Raw genomic sequence first — 18,144 nt, 5'->3', positions numbered from 1 at the left:
ATCAGGCTTGTTTAGATGTTCCTTTGCAAACTTCTGACGCTGAATTTTGTGGTGAGCACACAGGAAAGGTTTTCTTCTGATGACTCTTCCATAAAGGTCATATTTGTGCAGGTGTCGCTGCACAGTAGAACAGTGCACCACCGCTCCAGAGTCTGCTAAATCTTCCTGAAGGTCTTTTGCAGTCAAACAGGGGTTTTGATTTGCCTTTCTAGCAATCCTACGAGCAGTTCTCTCAGAAACTTGACCTCCACTGTTCCTGTTAACAGCCATTTCTTAATTACATTACGAACTGAGAAAACGGCAACCTGAAAATGCTTTGCTATCTTCTTATAGCCTTCTCCTGCTTTGTGGGCATCATTTATTTTAATTTTCAGCATGCTAAGCAGCTGCTTAGCGGAGCCCATGGCTGCTGATTGTTGGGACAAGGTTCGAGGAGTCAGGGTAATTATAAAGCTTTGAAATTTGCATTACCTGGCCTTTTCTAATGATGACTGTGAACAAGCCATAGCCTTAACAAGCTAATTAAGGTCTGACACCTTGGTAAAAGTTACCTGAGAGCTCAAATCTCTTGGGGTGCCCAAACTTTTGCATGGTGCTCCTTTCCTTTTTTCACTCTAAAATTGTACAAAGCAAAAATAATAAACTAATCTTGCTTAAAATGTTGAAAAGAATGTATCATCTTTAACTTTATGGCTTTTGGAGATCAGTTCATCTTCTACTCTCTTAACTATTCACAGTAACAGAAATTTTGACCAGGGGTGCCCAAACTTTTGCATGCCACTGTAAGTGCTAAGAATTGTGCTTTTCTCCCTAACAGGATCAAAGTTCAAAGTAAATTTATTATCAAAGTTACATGTTCATCGCCACATACAACCCCGTGATTAATTTTCTTGTGTACATACTCAATAAATCCATAATAGAATAATAGACAATAGGTGCAGGAGTAGGCCATTCGGCCCTTCAAGCCAGCACCGCCATTCACTGTGATCATGGCTGATCATCCACAATCCGTACCCCATTCCTGCCTCCCCATATCCCTTGACTCCGCTAACATCAAGAGCTCTATCTAACTCTTTCTCGAAAGCATCCAGAGAATTGGCCTCCACTGCCTTCTGAGGCAGAGCATTCCACAGATCCACAACTCTCTGGGTGAAAAAGTTTTTCCTCAACTCTGTTCTAAATGGCCTACCCCTTATTCTCAAATTGTGGCCTCTGGTTCTGGACTCCCCCAACATCGGGAACATGTTTCCTGCCTCTAGCGTGTCCAATCCCTTAATAATCTTATATGTTTCAATCAGATCCCCTCTCAGCCTTCTAAATTCCAGTGTATACAAGCCCAGTCACTCCAATCTTTCAACAAATGACAGTCCCGCCATCCCGGGAATTAACCTTGTGAACCTCCACTGCACTCCCTCAATAGCAAGAATGTCTTTCCTCAAATTTGGAGACCAAAACTGTACACAATACTCCAGGTGTGGTCTCACCAGGGCCCTGTTCAACTGCAGAAGGACCTCTTTGCTCCTATACTCAACTCCCCTTGTTATGAAGGCCAACATGCCATTAGCTTTCTTCACTGCCTGCTGTACCTGCATGTTTACTTACAGTGACTGATGAACAAGGACACCAAGATCTCATTGTACTTCCCCTTTTCCTAACTTGACACCATTCAAATAGTAATCTGCCTTCCTGTTCTTGCAACCAAAGTGGATAACCTCACATTTATCCACATTAAACTGCATCTGCCCACTCACCCAACCTGTCCAAGTCATCCTGCATTATCTCAACATCCTCCGCACATTTCACACTGCCACCCAGCTTTGTGTCATCTGCAAATTTGCTAATGTTACTTTTAATCCCTTCATCTAAATCATTAATGTACATTGTAAATGGCTGCAGTCCCAGCACCAAGCCTTGTGGTACCCCACTAGTCACTGCCTGCCATTCTGAAAGGGACCCATTAATCCCTACTCTTTGTTTCCTGTCTGCCAACCAATTTTCTATCCATGTCAGTACCCTACCCCCAATACCATGTGCTCTAATTTTGCCCACTAATCTCCTATGTGGGACCTTATCAAAGGCTTTCTGAAAGTCCAGGTACACTACATCCACTGGCTGTCCCTTGTCCATTTTCATAGTTACATCCTCAAAAAAGTCCAGAAGATTTCCCCTTCATAATTCCATGCTGACTCGGACCGATCCTGTTACTGCTATCCAAATGTGCCGCTATTTCATCCTTTATAATTGACTCCAGCATCTTCCCCACCACTTATGTCAGGCTAACTGGTCTATAATTCCCTGTTATCTCTCTCCCTCCTTTCTTAAAAAGTGGGATAACATTAGCTACCCTCCAGTCCTCAGGATCTGATCCTGAATCTATAGAACATTGGAGAATAATTACCAATGCGTCCATGATTTCGAGAGCCACCTCCTTAAGTACCCTGGGGTGCAGACCATCAGGCCCTAGGGATTTATCAGCCTTCAGTCCCATCAGTCTATCCAATACCATTTTCTGTCTAATGTGAATCTCCTTCAGTTCCTCCGGCCACTATTACATCTGGGAGATTGTTTGTGTCTTCCCTAGTGAAGACAGATCCAAAGTACCTGTTCAGCTCGTCTGCCATTTCCTTGTTCCCCATAATAAATTCACCCGTTTCTGTCTTCAAGGGCCTAACTTTGGTCTTAACTAATTTTTTCCTCTTCACATACCTAAAGAAACTTTTACTATCCTCCTTTATATTCTTGGCTAGCTTGCCTACTTATCTCATCTTTTCTCTCCGCATTGCCATTTTAGTTATCCTCTGTTACTCTTTAAAAGTTTTCCAATCATCTGGTTTCCCACTCATTTTTGCTATGTTTGCTTCTTCTCTTTTATTTTTATACTATCCTTGACTTCCCTTGTCAGCCACGGTCTCCCCTTACTCCCCTTAGAATCTTTCTTCCTCTTTGGAATGAACTGATCCTGCACCTTCTGTATTTTTCCCAGAAATACCTGCCATTGTTGTTCCACTGTCATCCCTGCTAGGATATCTTTCCAGTCAACTTTTGCCAGCTCCTCCCTCATGGCTCCATAGTCCCCTTTGTTCAACTGTAATACTGACACTTCGATTTTCCCTTCTCCCTCTCAAATTGTAGTTTAAAACTTATCATATTATGGTCACTACCTCCTAATGGCTCCTTTACCTCGAGTTCCCTTATCAAATCTGGTTCATTACACAACACTAAATCCAGAATTGCCTTCTCCCTGGTAGGTTCAAGTACAAGCTGCTCTAAGAATCCATCTCGGAGGCACTCCACAAACTCCCTTTCTTGAGGTCCAGTACCAACTTGATTTTCCCAGTCTACCTGCATGTTAAAATTCCCCATAACAACCGTAACATTACCTTTGCGACATGCCAATTTTAACTCTTGATTCAACTTGCACCCTATATCCAGGCTACTGTTTGGGGGCCTGTAGATAACTCCCATTAGGGTCTTTTTGTCCTTACCGTTTCTCACTTTATCCATACTGACTCTACATCTCCTGATTCTATGTCCCCCCTCGCAAGAGACTGAATTTCATTCCTCACCAACAGAGCCACCCCACCCCCTCTGCCCACCTGTGTCCTTTCGATAGGACGTATATCCTTGAATATTCATTTCCCAACCCTGGTCCTCTTGCAGCCATGTCTCTGTTATTCCTACAACATCATACTTGCCAATTTTCAACTGAGCCTTAAGCTCATCCACTTTATTTCTTATACTTCGTGCATTCATATATAATACTTTTAATCCATTACTCCCCTCACCTTTCACATCGATTTCTGTTACACTTGGCTATACTCTCCGATCCCTTCCTGAGCTTTCTGCCCCGTTAATTCTGTTTTCTTTCTTAAATTTCCCTATTCTCTCTTTCCCTTTAACTCTATCCTTATATTTCCTCTCCTCCCCCCCCACTACTTAGTTTAAACACCGTCTAGCAGTGGCAAACCTGCCTGCCAGAATGCTGGTTCCCCGCCTGTTAAGGTGCAACCTGTCCTTTTTGTACAATCCATCCTTGCCCCAAAACAGATCCCAGTGGTCTAAGAATCTAAATCCCTGCTTCCCACACCAGCTCCTCAGCCACGCGTTCATATCCCTTATCTCCCAATTCCTGCCCTCACCAGCACGCGGAACTGGAAGCAAACTGGAGGTAACCACCCTGGAGGTCCTGCTTTTCATAATAGTATCCATGAAAGACGCACGAACTTGGACATTCAAGCAATGTAAGAAAGGCAACAAATTGTGCAAATACAAAAAGAAAGAATTAATAATAAATAGACAGTAAATATCAAGGACATGAGATGAAGAATCCTTGAAGATGAGTCCATAGGTTGTGGGAATATTTCAATGATGGGGCAAGTGAAGTTCAAAGATTTCAAAGGTACATTTAATGTCAGAGAAATGTACATCTTGAAATACTTTTTCTTCGCAACCATTCATGAAAACGGAGGAGTGACCCCTGAGAATGAATGGAAGTTAAATGTTAGAACCCCACAGCCCTCCTCAGCTCCCCCATCCCACGCGTAAGTAGCAGCAAAGCAACAATCCCCTCTTCCCATCCAACAAAAAAAAGGCATTGTCACCCACCACTGAGCACTCAAAGTATGCAGCAAACATCAGCAAAGATAGTCTACTCGTTCACCCAGTGTTTGACACATCACAGGCTCCCTCTCTCCCTAATAAGGGAGAAAGAGTGTCTCCATTTCACAGTGAGAGGGGAGACATAACAAACAACTTGCTGATTTATGATGTTAAAAGTCCATTGCATCGTTTTTTTTCTAACTCTGTGCCCAAAGAACTTGGGTTTCTGGGCACACAACCGGCAGCCAGCTCGCTACTTTCAATCTTCTGTCTCCCACGACACACCGGATTCCTGAAGAGACACTGACCTTCAGTCTGCCCTTTGCAGAACCATGAGATCCCGGAACTCCGAAGGCGAGCTGATCTCCTAGGTTGCATCCTGGCATATTGAATAATGGCCAGTCGTGAAACCTCGAGAGCAGGTCCCATTCCCGCCAAGAACCGAAGTCAGCATGTATTTCCAGGTCAGGGTCTTCAAAAGAACCCTGAAAAGGAAAAATGGAGATATTACAGATATTATCATTTTCCAACGGTCCGATATCTACTCTCACCACTCTTTTACATTTTATGTGTCTGAAGAAACTTTTGGTATCCTCTTTAATATTATTGGCTAGCTTACTTTTCGTATTCCATCTTTACCTTAATGACTTTTTAGTTGCCTTATGTTGGTACTCAAAAGCTTGCCAATCCTCCAATTTCCAACTAATTTTTGCTCTATTATATGCCTTCTCTTTAGCTTTTATGTTAGCTTTGACTTCTCTTGTTAGCCATGGTTGTGTCATCTTGCCTTTAGAATACTTCTTCTTTGGGACGAATTGTTTCCCAAAATTCCAGCCATTCCTGCTCTGTCGCTATTCCTGCCAGTGTCCTTTGCCAATCAATTCTGGCCAACTCCTCTCTCGTGCCTCTAATTCCCTTTACTCCTTTGGCTTGATCCCCCTCTTAGTGTTCAAGACTTCCTTACTTTTATGTTGCACCCAATTATAATAAGAGACAATATACACTTGCATTCCAAGTTGTTTTCTGTAACTCAGAGATCTTGTTAATGTTGGTTTATATCTCTAATGCAAGGCTAAACATTAAAACATTTATACTTCATTATGCTCATTTGATATAAATGTTGCACCGTATCGGCTATCCGTATACCTAATTATTACGAATTATTTTCCCATTTTTGTTCTCAGTATTATTTATTTATTATTATTTGTCCTTTTTTTATATTTACTGTTTGTCTTCTGCACATTGGTTATTTTTATCTTTAGTCTTTCAGTGCAGTTTTTCATTGATTCTATTGTATTTCTTTGTTTTACTGTGAATGCCTGTAAGAAAATGTACCTCAGGGTAGTATATAGTGACATACATCTCATTTGATAAATTTACTTTGAACTTTGAACTTTTTGTATTGTCAGCACATATAACTATTCCTTTGAATACGAATAATCTTTCATGTAACAATTTTCTGACCCATTCTTGCTCTTAACATGGCTAATTTCATATCTCCCCCCCCCCCCATTATACTCCATGCCACCTTATTGACTAATAACTTAATATTTCTGTCTTTTTCTTCACCTCACTGATGGACCTTATATTGCTACCACACTTGGATATGTTATATCTGGTCTCCTGTCAAAGTAGTTGACTTGTCTAGTGATTGTAGCTAGACTCCACCTTCCTGAAAACGTTTTGTTTCTACCTGATTCCTACTTTTGTCTATAAATTTGTAACCTTTCAAGAAAATTAACTCAAACCATTGTCTAATAACTGACTATATGACACATTATATACTATTTCTGGAAAATTCAACTATGTTACATTTACTCAAATCCCCCCTCCATTTACAATGCCGATAAGACCCATATGTGTCCAATTGTGATATCAAATAAATGTACATTTCATAAAGATGTGTTAACATGAATAAATCATAATGTAATTTTCCATGCTTCCTGTAATCACATAGTTAATAATAAGTATTAACAGTTTCCAGACTACTGATGACAGGGTTCTATTTAAAAACATTACAGTTATCTGCAGTCTTGGAGTAATTACCTGCTATGCATTCCATCTGACTTGTGTCTTGGACAGAAGACTATCTTCATGAATATTTGGCCACATAGAAAAGCATTATATTGTGCTACCCTGTGAATTTAACAATGTGATTAGACTTGGCCACCTGGAGACCATTTCCTAGTAGCATTTTGCTTCTAGCATTAGGGTAATGGGAAGAACTGCATCTGTACAAATTCAAGTGTTCTTGGACCTGAAATATTTTAAACAGCTGGGCACTAAATTACTGTTGCTATCGAGAGGCAAATTTAAGATGTTTATGCAACCTTGGCTCAAGTGTGTATTCCCACTTCTGAGTCAGTAGGTCATGATTTTAGGCCCCAGTCCATCAATTGAAGTGCATATACAAATAATGTGTGTATTTTCCCATCTTCTGGAAAACTGATAATGCTTCCAGTGAGAATAAAAATTTACAAAATAAAGAGTGTGCTCTTAAATATACAATGTGTAATGCCCTGGTTAAAAGATTTACTGCTATGCTGTGAGGTACTTCATTTTAATAGTTTTCTGTAGGACCACTGTGTCCTTGTAGAGTGCTTTGGTTGTGGCTGAGATGAGAAGCCCTGCTGTTCAACTAAGGCAGTGGTCCCCAACCACTGGGCCGCAAGCATGTGCTACCGAGCCGTGAGGAAACGAAATGATTTGGCAATATGAACTGATATGAGTCAGCTGCACCTTTCCTCATTCCCTGTCACGCCCACTGTTGAACTTGAACGCACGCGAAGTCCGCAAGAATATTGTCAATATTAAATCGGTCCATGGTGCGCAAAAGGTTGGGGACCCCTGAACTAAGGAATGTGAGTCAGCCATTCAGGATGGTGGGATCGGGAGAAGGTTCTGGGGAGAGCTGGGCAGAGAGAGATTTGTGACAGACACTGGTAGGGTTCTTGGTCTTTTTGGCGGGAGATGCGATCAAGAGAAGTTTGGCAGAGATGCCCGTAGGATTTGATCCAATGGGCAGATGCGATTGCAATAAGTGCTTCTCGAAATAAGAGTCCAAGAAGGGAAACTCTACTGGTGATTGGTGATGAGAATACAGCACCATGAGTAACGGTTAAACTCAGCTTTTGGAAGAGATGAGCTCCAATGGTAATCTGCACATTTAGACTGAATTTATTGTAATGGATGCTTTTCTTTCTCTTAATAACTGTTTGATAAAGTTGAAATTAGTAAATATACTTTCTTTATAATTTTATGTTGGTGTATAATTTGTCATTTCCTTGAATGGTAATTCAATAGGGCTGTATTTGCACAGTATTTGCTCAAATTGAACTTCTGTTAATCAGAACATCCCAACTTTCCTATTTGGTTGGATCCCAAATCATACCAACCCTTGACATGTATTATTTATGAAAAGTAGCCTTCTTACTGTTGAGTCACGTGGCTGTTAGCCGAATCAGCTATTGAGCCAAGTTTGCATGTGAGCCCAGTGTGAGGGTTACAAATATATGAATGAAAAGAAAACCACTTTCACAGCAGATTTTGCATGTTTTCTGTTGTAATGTCAAAAGTAATTTCATAAGTTTTTTGAGAGATGGGCACAGTAATGGGTTCCCCTGCCCATCTCTTCCATGCTGAACGTGATGACTATCTGTGCTAATTCCATTTGCTTGCATTAATCCCATATCCTCTACGCCTTTCCTGTTAAAGCACCTGACCAAATGTTGCAATTGTGTTCATCTTTACCACTTCCTCTGGCAGCCTTTTCAATGACTATTTCCTTTGGTAATTTGTCCATCATTGAGTTGTTACTTGCCTTCTGACTGTCACTATGTTGAAAAAGTGAGACTTCTAGTGTGACATCCAAAAAACATACATTCAACATATCCAAAATCCCTCTACAGTGGAGTGAGGAATTGGTGTTTACCTCAGGACGTATTGTGCTCAATTATTGGAATCTATACAGACTTCAAGACGTAAATAGGTTAAAATTAAGGGAAAACACGTTTAATCAATATTCTATTAGGGTCAAAATCAACATCCTAAGTAACTTGAGTATTCCTAGGAGTTCACAGTATGTGAACTGAATTTAATCTCCCAATAACATTAATGTAAACTATTCTGAAAAGCATTTCCAGACAAAGTAAGAATTGAAAAATACTGAAGTGGTTTATATTTCAGTGTCTATTGATAGGCTTTACAGACCATCTGGAAGTGTACATTCGATTTTCTGAGGTTAATTCATCAGGTCCAGATTTGCAGAACATAAATTTTTGAGGTTGTAAAATTGTTTGTGAAATTTGAAGATAAGAACCATTTAACATCTTGATGTGGACAGGGTGGTGAAGAAACACAGACCTCCAATTCCTGATCCAGTCAAAAGTCATTATTAACAGACTGAAATTTTGTGTAACTAATGTAGGCAAGAAAAGCCAAGTTAAAGAAATTTATCAGCATATGGATTTAATCCCAATTTTGGTATCTGTTATCCTGAATTTGCATCATCCTGTTTCTCAGGATAGTAGGAATCTTGTAATTTGTAATGTAATTTTCCAAGTTTCCTATGCCATTGTCAAAGCACGATTTGTGATTTGCTATCTTATACATGTTCCAGGTCTATTCTTGCTGGTAGTGCAGGTGCAGTGTATAATACAATTCTCCTCTGATTCTCTGCTGATCAAAAGCATCTGAAGATGATCCACATAGTGACGGCAGTTAAATGTACAGAAGACCTATATAGATACTTTATGACCTATTTCTGGATGTGGCCAACTGTCTGTTGTTGATTATGTCTATTGCATTATCAGCAATGCAGTTCTTTTTAAAAACATACTCTTCAGAGAAAACACCCAATACTCTGTTGTACATTCTTCTATCAAAGTAGGGATGCTAAATTTGCTAATTCATCTACTTTTAATAATGTGAACCCTGAACCTGCCCAATTAACATCTTTTCAGCTGTTCATTAATGGCACTGCGTAGTTATTAGCAAGTACATGTTGTGATCTGTTTGTCATTCATTCATTGCTCTTTTTTTTATCCAAACACCTGAGATGGCAATACACTTGTGACTTATAATAATCGCACACAGGTTCAAAAAACAGAATGCCGGCAGGAACATAATCTACCTGTCTAACCTTTCTGTAGCTTCTCTTGCCTTCCAGCAAAGTAGGATATAAAATATGATGTGCCCACCTCAAGAATTAGTTCTTAAATAGTTCACATCTTTCTGAGGGCATCTCCACCTCTACTGACTTTGAAACTGCACGAGGAGGCAGCATAAGCATTGTTCTTATGGGATGGAATTCCTGACAATTTACCAAAACCTGATTTGCGTGACAATTGTGGATAATTTAAATTTTGGATCTGTGGTGGAGAGGCACAGGGACTTCTGCACCTAAATTTGTAGTAGTTTTAACACTACTATGGTGTGATTACTATGAGGAGTAATAACCCAGATCTTCAGATTACAATTGCACAGATCTGCTTGGATCTTCTGACTTCTAATTGGTTTATTGTTGCCACGTGTGCAGAGATACAGTGAAAAGCTTTTGTCTGCATGCCATGCAGAGAAATCATTCCAAAAACAAGTACATTGAAGTAATACGAAAGGAAAAGCAATAGCAGAATATAGAATATTGTCTTAAAGTTTCAGAGAGAGTGGAATGCAGATAGACAAATAAGGTGCAAGGGCCATGACGAGATGGATTAAGGGTTCAAAAGTTCATCTTTATTATCCAGGAGGTCCACTCAACAGTCTTGTAACAGCAAGGTAGAAGCTTCCCTGAGCGTAGCTGTATATGTTTTTTAAACTTTTGTATCTTCCTTCTAATAGAAGAGATCGTGATGGGAGGGGCTTTTGATTCTGTTCACTGCATTCCCAAGGCAGCAGGAAGTATCGACAAAGTCAGTGGAGGGCGGCCTGGTTTTCATGACAGAGTGGACTGCGTTTACAACACTGCAATTTATTGTATTCTTGGGCAAAGTGGTTGCCATTCCAAGCTGTTTAGATCTGGATGAGATGCACTAACTCAGGATTCCTAGAAATCAGCTGAAGTACAGTTCTCTAATGTATTTAAGAGCTATTCTCAGGGCACTTGTGTTTTTCTGTTGAATTTAAAGTCCAACAGCTGCTCTGTGTGTGAACTTCATAGACATGAGGATGGAAGGCAGGCCTCCTCCTGGTTCCCAGCACTTTTCTGCCCACTGAGCTAGTTTAATCTGCAAATCTTTAGAATCAGTGAAACGAAATAACTGTGGGGGTGCATTGTTAAGGAGTATTTAACTCCCTTTGTACTTTAATTAGTTTCAGTACATTTAATGATTATTTTAATTGTGTGCAAATGTTTTGTGTTTTGAATTTCATTTTTTAATAGTTTTAACTTTATTCAATGCTGTTTGAATATTTAGTTCAAACACTGGTGGGACTCATTAGTTGACAAGGTAATCAGGATAGCTGAACTTGTCACTTGTGCTTGAAGTGGTCTTGTGCTACACTGGGCTTCTTCACTGATCTGGGAATATGCCTTCTGCCAGAAAATTCCTTAGAGATATATTTTAAAGGCAAGTGACCGGTGAGTTTGGGCAGGGACTTCTATCCTTGTCAGTTCAAGCCCTCCTGAAGCACGGATATCACATTTAACTATCTGAATTGTCTGAGCAGCCAGTGAGGCCCTGCTACCAAGCACCTCCTGTCCCACTTTTCGTTACCTTCCTGGTTTCAACCGCTATCTTAGAAGCCACAGACCAAGAGTCAAAACTCATCTCTCCTTCAGCCCTGAGGGTGTATTGCACAGTGCCTTACACTGTGTTTACAAGCTATAATTCTGAGTTGATGGAAGGTTAAAATATTTTGGAATAATAAAATCAATATAATGATGCAGCTTCTGAGTATTATGCGCAATAAGTTAAGCAGAACAAAAAGGGACTACCCATACCCAATACAATAAATGTATCTGCAAGTTTGCCTTTAATAGGCAGCTTCAAAAGAAATTTCTTGTTCTTCCGAGGGACGTATGGTGGATGTTAGTGTACAGGATTGGAGCTGCAGAAGGTTGTAAACTCAGCCAGCTCCATTGTGGTCATTAGCCTCCTTGCCATTCAGAACGTCTTCAAAAGACAGTGCCTCAAGAAAGTTGCATCCATCATTACGGACCTTCATCAGCAAGGAAATCTGCTCTCCTCATTACTGCCATCAGAGAGGGGAGTACAGGAGCCTGAAGACGTACACTCAACGTTTTAGGAACAGATTTTTCCTTCCACCATCATATTTCTGAACAGTCTATGAGCACTTTCACTATCTTGCTCTCTTTAATTATTTTAATATTCCTTATTGTAACTTAGAGTAATTTTATCGTTATGTATTGCACTGTACTGCTTCGAGAAAATAACAAATTTCACAATATGTCAGTGATAGTAATAAACCTGATTCTGCTTCTGATTCTGAAATGTTAAGAGAAGACTATCATATTTACAGTTGATCATTATCAGATTTATTATCACGAGATCTCTTGTTAGTGGGCACCATGATAGCGTAGTGGTGAGTGTGACGCTATTACACCTCTGAGCATTCTGGAGTTTGGAGTTCAATTCCAGCGCCATCCTGAAAGCGGTCTGTATGTCCTTTCTGTAAAATGTGTGGGTTTCCCTTGGGTGCTCTGGTTTCCTCTCACAATCCAAAGGGTAAGTTCGTTGGACATTGTAAATTGTCCCGTGAAGAGGTTAGGGTTAATTGGGGTTGTGAGGTTCCTGGGCTGGCATGGTTCAAAGGGCGGGAAGGGCTGACTCCACACTGTCTTGCTAAATAAATAAAATAAACAAATCACTAACGTATGACATGAAATTTGTTGTTTTGTGGTAGCAGTAAATTGCAAAACCTTAAAATTATTATGAATTACAAAAATCTTGTTTATATATGTGATATGGTCTCATTGTCAAGTCCAGAATATAATATTGATCTTTGAGAAAGAGGTTGGAGCTGCCAGTTTAAATCAGTGCTACAAGTTTCTGTGTGTTTGCACATTGGTCTGATGCCCTTCAAAGTTCAAAGTACTTTTATTATCAAAGTGTGTACACTATACCATATACAACCTTGAGATTCATCTTCTTGCAGGCAGCCACAAAACAAAGAAACACAATAGAACTCATTTTTAAAAAAACATATAGAAACTGTCAAACGCCCAGTGTGAGGGGGGGGGGGGGAGGGGAGGGAGAAAACAAGTCATACAAACAATAAAAAAGTAAACAAATAGCCCACACAATATGAACCTCAGAGTCCCCAAAAATGAGTCCACAGTTATGGAGCCAATTCAGCGCTGAGGCCATAGCTGCAGAGTTGGCTCAGCACTGAGATGAGTGAGCTGAACACCCTTGATCTTGTATCTGATAGATATAAAAGAGGCCTTGGTGTGACAGTGGTAGGAGGAGTGAATTTTTACTGTGGTGAATGTATTAGTCAAGTGAACGGCTTTGTGCTGGAGCTATTGAACCTGTGATTGTTGTTCTGACAATCAGAATCGGGTTTAATATCACTGACATATATTGTTGCTTTGTGGTAGCAGTACATTGCAATACATAATAAAACAACTATAAGTTACAATAAGAAATGTTTTTTAAAATTAAATAAGTATTGTAAAAAGAGCAAAAAAGAAAATAATATTGAGGTAGTGCATATATTGCCAAGTTTTGAAATCTCTTCCCAGTTCCCTTGTTGATTAGTGGAAACTCAGAAGAAAAGTTAATTACTGCAGGCTGCCCAGTCTTTGAATTGCTTTTGCAGTCACAATGCCTGCAGTCAGATCTTAAAAAAAAAATGTTGACTCGATAATGTCAAACCCTGTGGTTTAGCATTGCAGGGTTCATCCTCATTAGAGTATGCTTACAAGAGTGCTCTCTACTGTGAGGTAACTTATCATTCTATTTATTTATCTCTTTAGGAAGCTTCCTCATTGCAACTGGGACTGAACCTGTCATCTCTTTATTATCATAATTATATGTAGAAAGTGTTTGTTTTGCAGGAATCTGGCCTTTTTTTTTTTTGCTACTTTCTTTGACCTGGAGGGCAACAGGCACTTATGTATTTCATAACCTGTTCTTTATTTTGTAAACTTGGCTAACCCTATCAGTGCTATACAAAGCACTTGATGTAGAACCTTATCTCTCCACAAAGTCTATTCAAAACATGAAATCTTAATCAATTAACCAACTTACTTGGTTAATAGTCTAAATTGAACAGTAAACAAAATATTTGTTTTCTAGCAATTCTCGGTGAAGGAATTTTACCTGAAAATCATTCCATGGAGACTTTTCACTTTCAGAGTATGTCCGGGAACAAAGGTGGGTCTGAATTCTGCATGTCCAATTTCTGGGGATTGTGGTGGAGTTTAAATGGCAGAATGGATAGGTGCATCATGTAGCATGTTTCATATTTGTCAAGATTTATCTGATATTGGATTGCCAACAGTTAACTTATTTGAGTTAAGGTACTATTAAGACCCTACCTGTGGTCTCTTAACAGACGCGCTTGAAGAATTAGCTGCAGTCTAGCGAGCTTACTGTTGCATCCATGAAGACGGTTAGATTCAACTTTGAACCTTTTTTAAAATCTCCACCTTAAGCCAAAACATCTGTCACTGTCCAAAGTTTTACTGAAATTGCTTGGGTGCAAAACATGCAATCTAGCAATACAATTATGGTATATGCTTCAAAACTCCTGTCAATTGATATGTTGAAAGAAGGGGGACAAATTGGTAAAAATATGTAAAATGGTGTCTTTTTATTCTCAGTTTTACTACCATGGTCTCGACCCAGTGCACAAGTTCCTAACATTAGTTGTGGACGATGGGATACAGCCTCCTGTGGAACTTAGTTGCAAAGAGAGAAACATCATGGCAGCAACATTTATCCGTTTCTTGCATAACAACATTGGTAAGAATGGAAAACTTGTGTCTTATTTGTGAATAGGTGTCAAGGGAGAGAAAGGGAGCATTGCTGTTAACTTTTAGGGAAAATCCAATCTGACAACTGAAGAGGTCCTTGAGTGTCAAAATTCTGCCAAATATGACTTGGATGAGAATTTGGTCCCCTGATTTTTGAGCAGCAGGACGGGGATCTTAAGATTTGCCAGGTGGATATTAGACTCTTACTATGGTACAAAAGAGAAGAATAGTTGTTAGCCAAATTAATTTGGATCAGTCTTTCAAATCTTTGTGACCGAATCAGTTTACAACCTGTCTCAGTGCCTGAGAACTACACCATAACAGGTCTATTTTAGAGAAAGAACAAAAATAGTAATTGAATATAAAGAAAAATCTTTTTTTTTTTTTTTTTTTTTTTTTTAGATCATTCAACATTTATTTCCCTCCTGGGTTTCAGCTGTCTTCTGTCACTACAATTCATTCCCACCCTTCTGCATAAGTATACGTTGGTATCAAATGACTCCTCTAGAGTTGTTTTTGACATTTAATATTTTTAATACATCAGCAACTACGATCCATGACGTTTGTGCCATATATTGTAACCAGTCATTGAAAATTATTATCTGCCAGGTAATTTGACATTTTAATTGTGCAAGGAGACCAGCTGGTTTTTTTTCTAATTGAGAGAATTGAAGAGATAATCTAAGCTGTCGGCTAAAGCAACATAAAGGGAATGCTATATAGTCAGAAATGATGAGCTTGGGATGAAAAGTTAAATTGAGTCTTGACCTCTTCTTAATGAGTTTTGACATACAATGTGAATCCCATATGGGGTACTGAAGGCACTTTATTGTTGAGATTATTTTTTTGTGATGAATCAGCTGATTTTTGTTTAAAACCAATCTTCCAGGTATCTGTTTCTATTTCTAAGCCTCTATGGATATTAAATGGAAGTATTTTTTCTCCTTTTACTAGGGGGTTCTGAAACCTTCCAAGATAAAGTGAATTTCTTTCAGCGGGAACTCCGTCAGATCCATGTGAAACGACCACATACAAAGATTATACTTAAAGTCAGCCGTCATAATCTCCTTGAGTCGGTGGGTTTAGTTTGGTTTACTGACCGTCTGTTTTCTAATAGTTAATAGATCATTACTTAAACAGTAGTGTCACTAACTGTCCTTTAGAGCCGTTTTCACTTTGGAATGCTCATTAGTGGGATGGTATATTTTATATTCATCTATTTAACTTGTATTCGTTTGATTAAAGCATTGTAATGTTGGAATTAGATAAAACATCAAATTTTATTACATCAATTAATAAAGATTTTAATGGTGATTTTAATGGGTAACTTTGTCTTCAAATTCATTTTTACATTTCTGTGTGTCACTAGTCCATGAAAGCCACAAGAAATTTCTCAGCCTCTGATTGGAGCAAGAATTTTGAGGTTATTTTTCAGGATGAGGAAGGTCAGTATTAAAGAGAAAAAAATATTCCAAAAGTGGTTTGTGGTTAAATGTAAAATCTAATTAGACAACTTTGATAAATGCACATCTAAATAAAAAATTGATATGACGTTGATCTTCATAGATTTTGGTTGGGTGGTGTTGAATTTGCCTTGGATGCATTAACTTTTTTCAGCTACTTCCTTCAGGTCTTAGTCCCAAAGTGTGTGACTGTATTCTTACTTATCATCAAACAGCACAGATTAGTAGTTTCATTTATTTTAATAAAGGAAACAGCATGTTGATGCTTTGTTCAGTGGCACAACCTCATATGAATTTTGGAACTTTTTAGTCCCTCTTCAGTACCTATGAGTTGTGGAGCTAGTTCAGAGTCAACCATGTTAATTTCATGGGTTCGGTTTGTCAAAGTAAATTTTATTATCAAAGTTACATGTATGCCTCTATGTAAAACTCTGAGATCCATTTTCCTGTGGGCATACTTAGCAACTGTGTAGAATAGCAATTATAACAGGATCCTTGGAAGTTCAACCAGAGTGCAGAAGACAAAAAACGATGCAAATGCAAATATAAATAAATAGCAATAAATAACAAGAGCATGAGATAAGGAGTCCTTAAAGTGAGATCATCAGTTGCAGGAACATTTCAATGATGGAGCATGTGATTGTATTTATCCCCTGATCCCCTAATAGCCTGATGATTGAGGGGTAGTAGCTGTTCCCGAACCTGGTGGTGCAAGTCCCGAGGCTCTTGTACCTTTTGTCTGATGGCAACAGCGAGAAGAGAGCATGACCTGGGTGGTGGGGATCTCTGATGATGGATAATGCTTTCTCATGACAACGTTTCATGTAGATGTGCTCAATGGTTGGGAGGATTTTACCCGTGAGGTACTGGGCAGAATTCACTACATTTTGTAGGATTTATAGTAGTGTTTGTCCCTTTTCTCTAATTTCCATGCACAATCTTTCCCTGAGAGTACCTTGTGTCAATATCCTGTGGATCTCCTTCAATGCTGTAATATAACTGAAAATGGATATAGACTAATTGATCTCTTATTATTTCTTCCTTGTGTCAGCATCTGCCCTTCGTTTGATCAATGCAACACTGCAGAGGAATTATAAGAAGCAAATACAGGAGTGGATCATTTGGCCCCTTGTGTCTGCTGTGCCATTTGGTTTGATTCAGTGAGAATATTATGCCATCTCTAATTTTTGTTTTCCTCTTTTTAAGGAAGGACAGTATGATACAATCAACTATGTTGAAGTAGCTAAGAAATAGTTATCAATTTATTTAGGAGACACATAGCCAGGCCATATTAAGCTAGTGCAGAATAGTAAATAACTAAGGCACAGCACAAACAGTAGAATCTATGTCTGAAGATGGTGCGTGAAGCTGGACTGACCACATCTTATGTGCGATAATTACTTTACTACACCACAATAGGAAGTACTATAGAGAGAACCACTGGTGTTGACTCATTGTGCAAGATCTGAACTATATATTCACTGTCACTGTTAACTTTATTTCTTTTTTTTGTATATCTGCTAAAATTTGCTTTCATGGACATATCTTTCCCTCAGCCATTGCCTTCAACACAGCAATCACAGGAACCAAAATTCTCCTCCTTAATCCATTTTGCAAAAACAAATCTGAATCAGAAATTATCATAATTTCACTTCCACTTATCAGGCCCATCATCAAAGATCCTTACTTCCCAGGCCATGCTCTTTTCTCGCTGCTGCCATCAGGTAGAAGGTACAAGTTTCTCAGGACTTGTGCTTAAGAGCCGTTACTACCTCTTAAGCATCAGCCCTTTGAATAAAAGAGGTTAACTACAGTCATTTAAGGACTCTGTTATATTGATGGATGTCATTTTGTTATTTCCTGCTCATTATTTATTGCTGTTTATTTGTATCTGCATTTGCACAGCTTGTTTACAGTTTACATTTCCTGGTGTTTACAGTTACTGTTCTATAGATAAGTATGCTAAGTATGCCCGCAGGAAAGAATCTCAGGGTTATATGTGTGAAATGTATGTAATCTGATAATAAATTTTACTTCGAACTTCGATCTCTTTCTGGCCAGGGTTTCTTTATATAGAAATCATATTAATCTTGGAGAAATAATGATTAAGTCAAAAGGAACTATGGGAACAAAAGGAATGCT

General features: G+C 38.9%; 1 protein-coding gene across 7 annotated transcripts in view; it reads left to right on the top strand.

Annotated features, from left to right (window-relative positions):
* Positions 1 to 18,144, top strand: part of arel1 (apoptosis resistant E3 ubiquitin protein ligase 1) — a 93,812-nt gene that overhangs the window by 49,102 nt on the left and 26,566 nt on the right. For all 7 annotated transcript variants that reach the window (XR_011888032.1, XM_072273897.1, XM_072273928.1 and 4 more), the window contains 4 exons: positions 13,860 to 13,937; positions 14,387 to 14,528; positions 15,494 to 15,615; positions 15,909 to 15,984. Coding sequence is in view for 6 of the 7 variants with exons in the window: in XM_072273897.1 (XP_072129998.1) it covers positions 13,860 to 13,937; positions 14,387 to 14,528; positions 15,494 to 15,615; positions 15,909 to 15,984 (418 nt within the window). In the remaining variant the exon portion in view is untranslated. The remainder of the gene's footprint in view (positions 1 to 13,859; positions 13,938 to 14,386; positions 14,529 to 15,493; positions 15,616 to 15,908; positions 15,985 to 18,144) is intronic.

The sequence above is a fragment of the Mobula birostris genome, chromosome 1 (genome assembly GCF_030028105.1).
Source record: "Mobula birostris isolate sMobBir1 chromosome 1, sMobBir1.hap1, whole genome shotgun sequence".
Classification (NCBI taxonomy): Eukaryota; Metazoa; Chordata; class Chondrichthyes; order Myliobatiformes; family Myliobatidae; genus Mobula; species Mobula birostris.
This window is presented reverse-complemented; position numbering and strand designations above follow the sequence as displayed.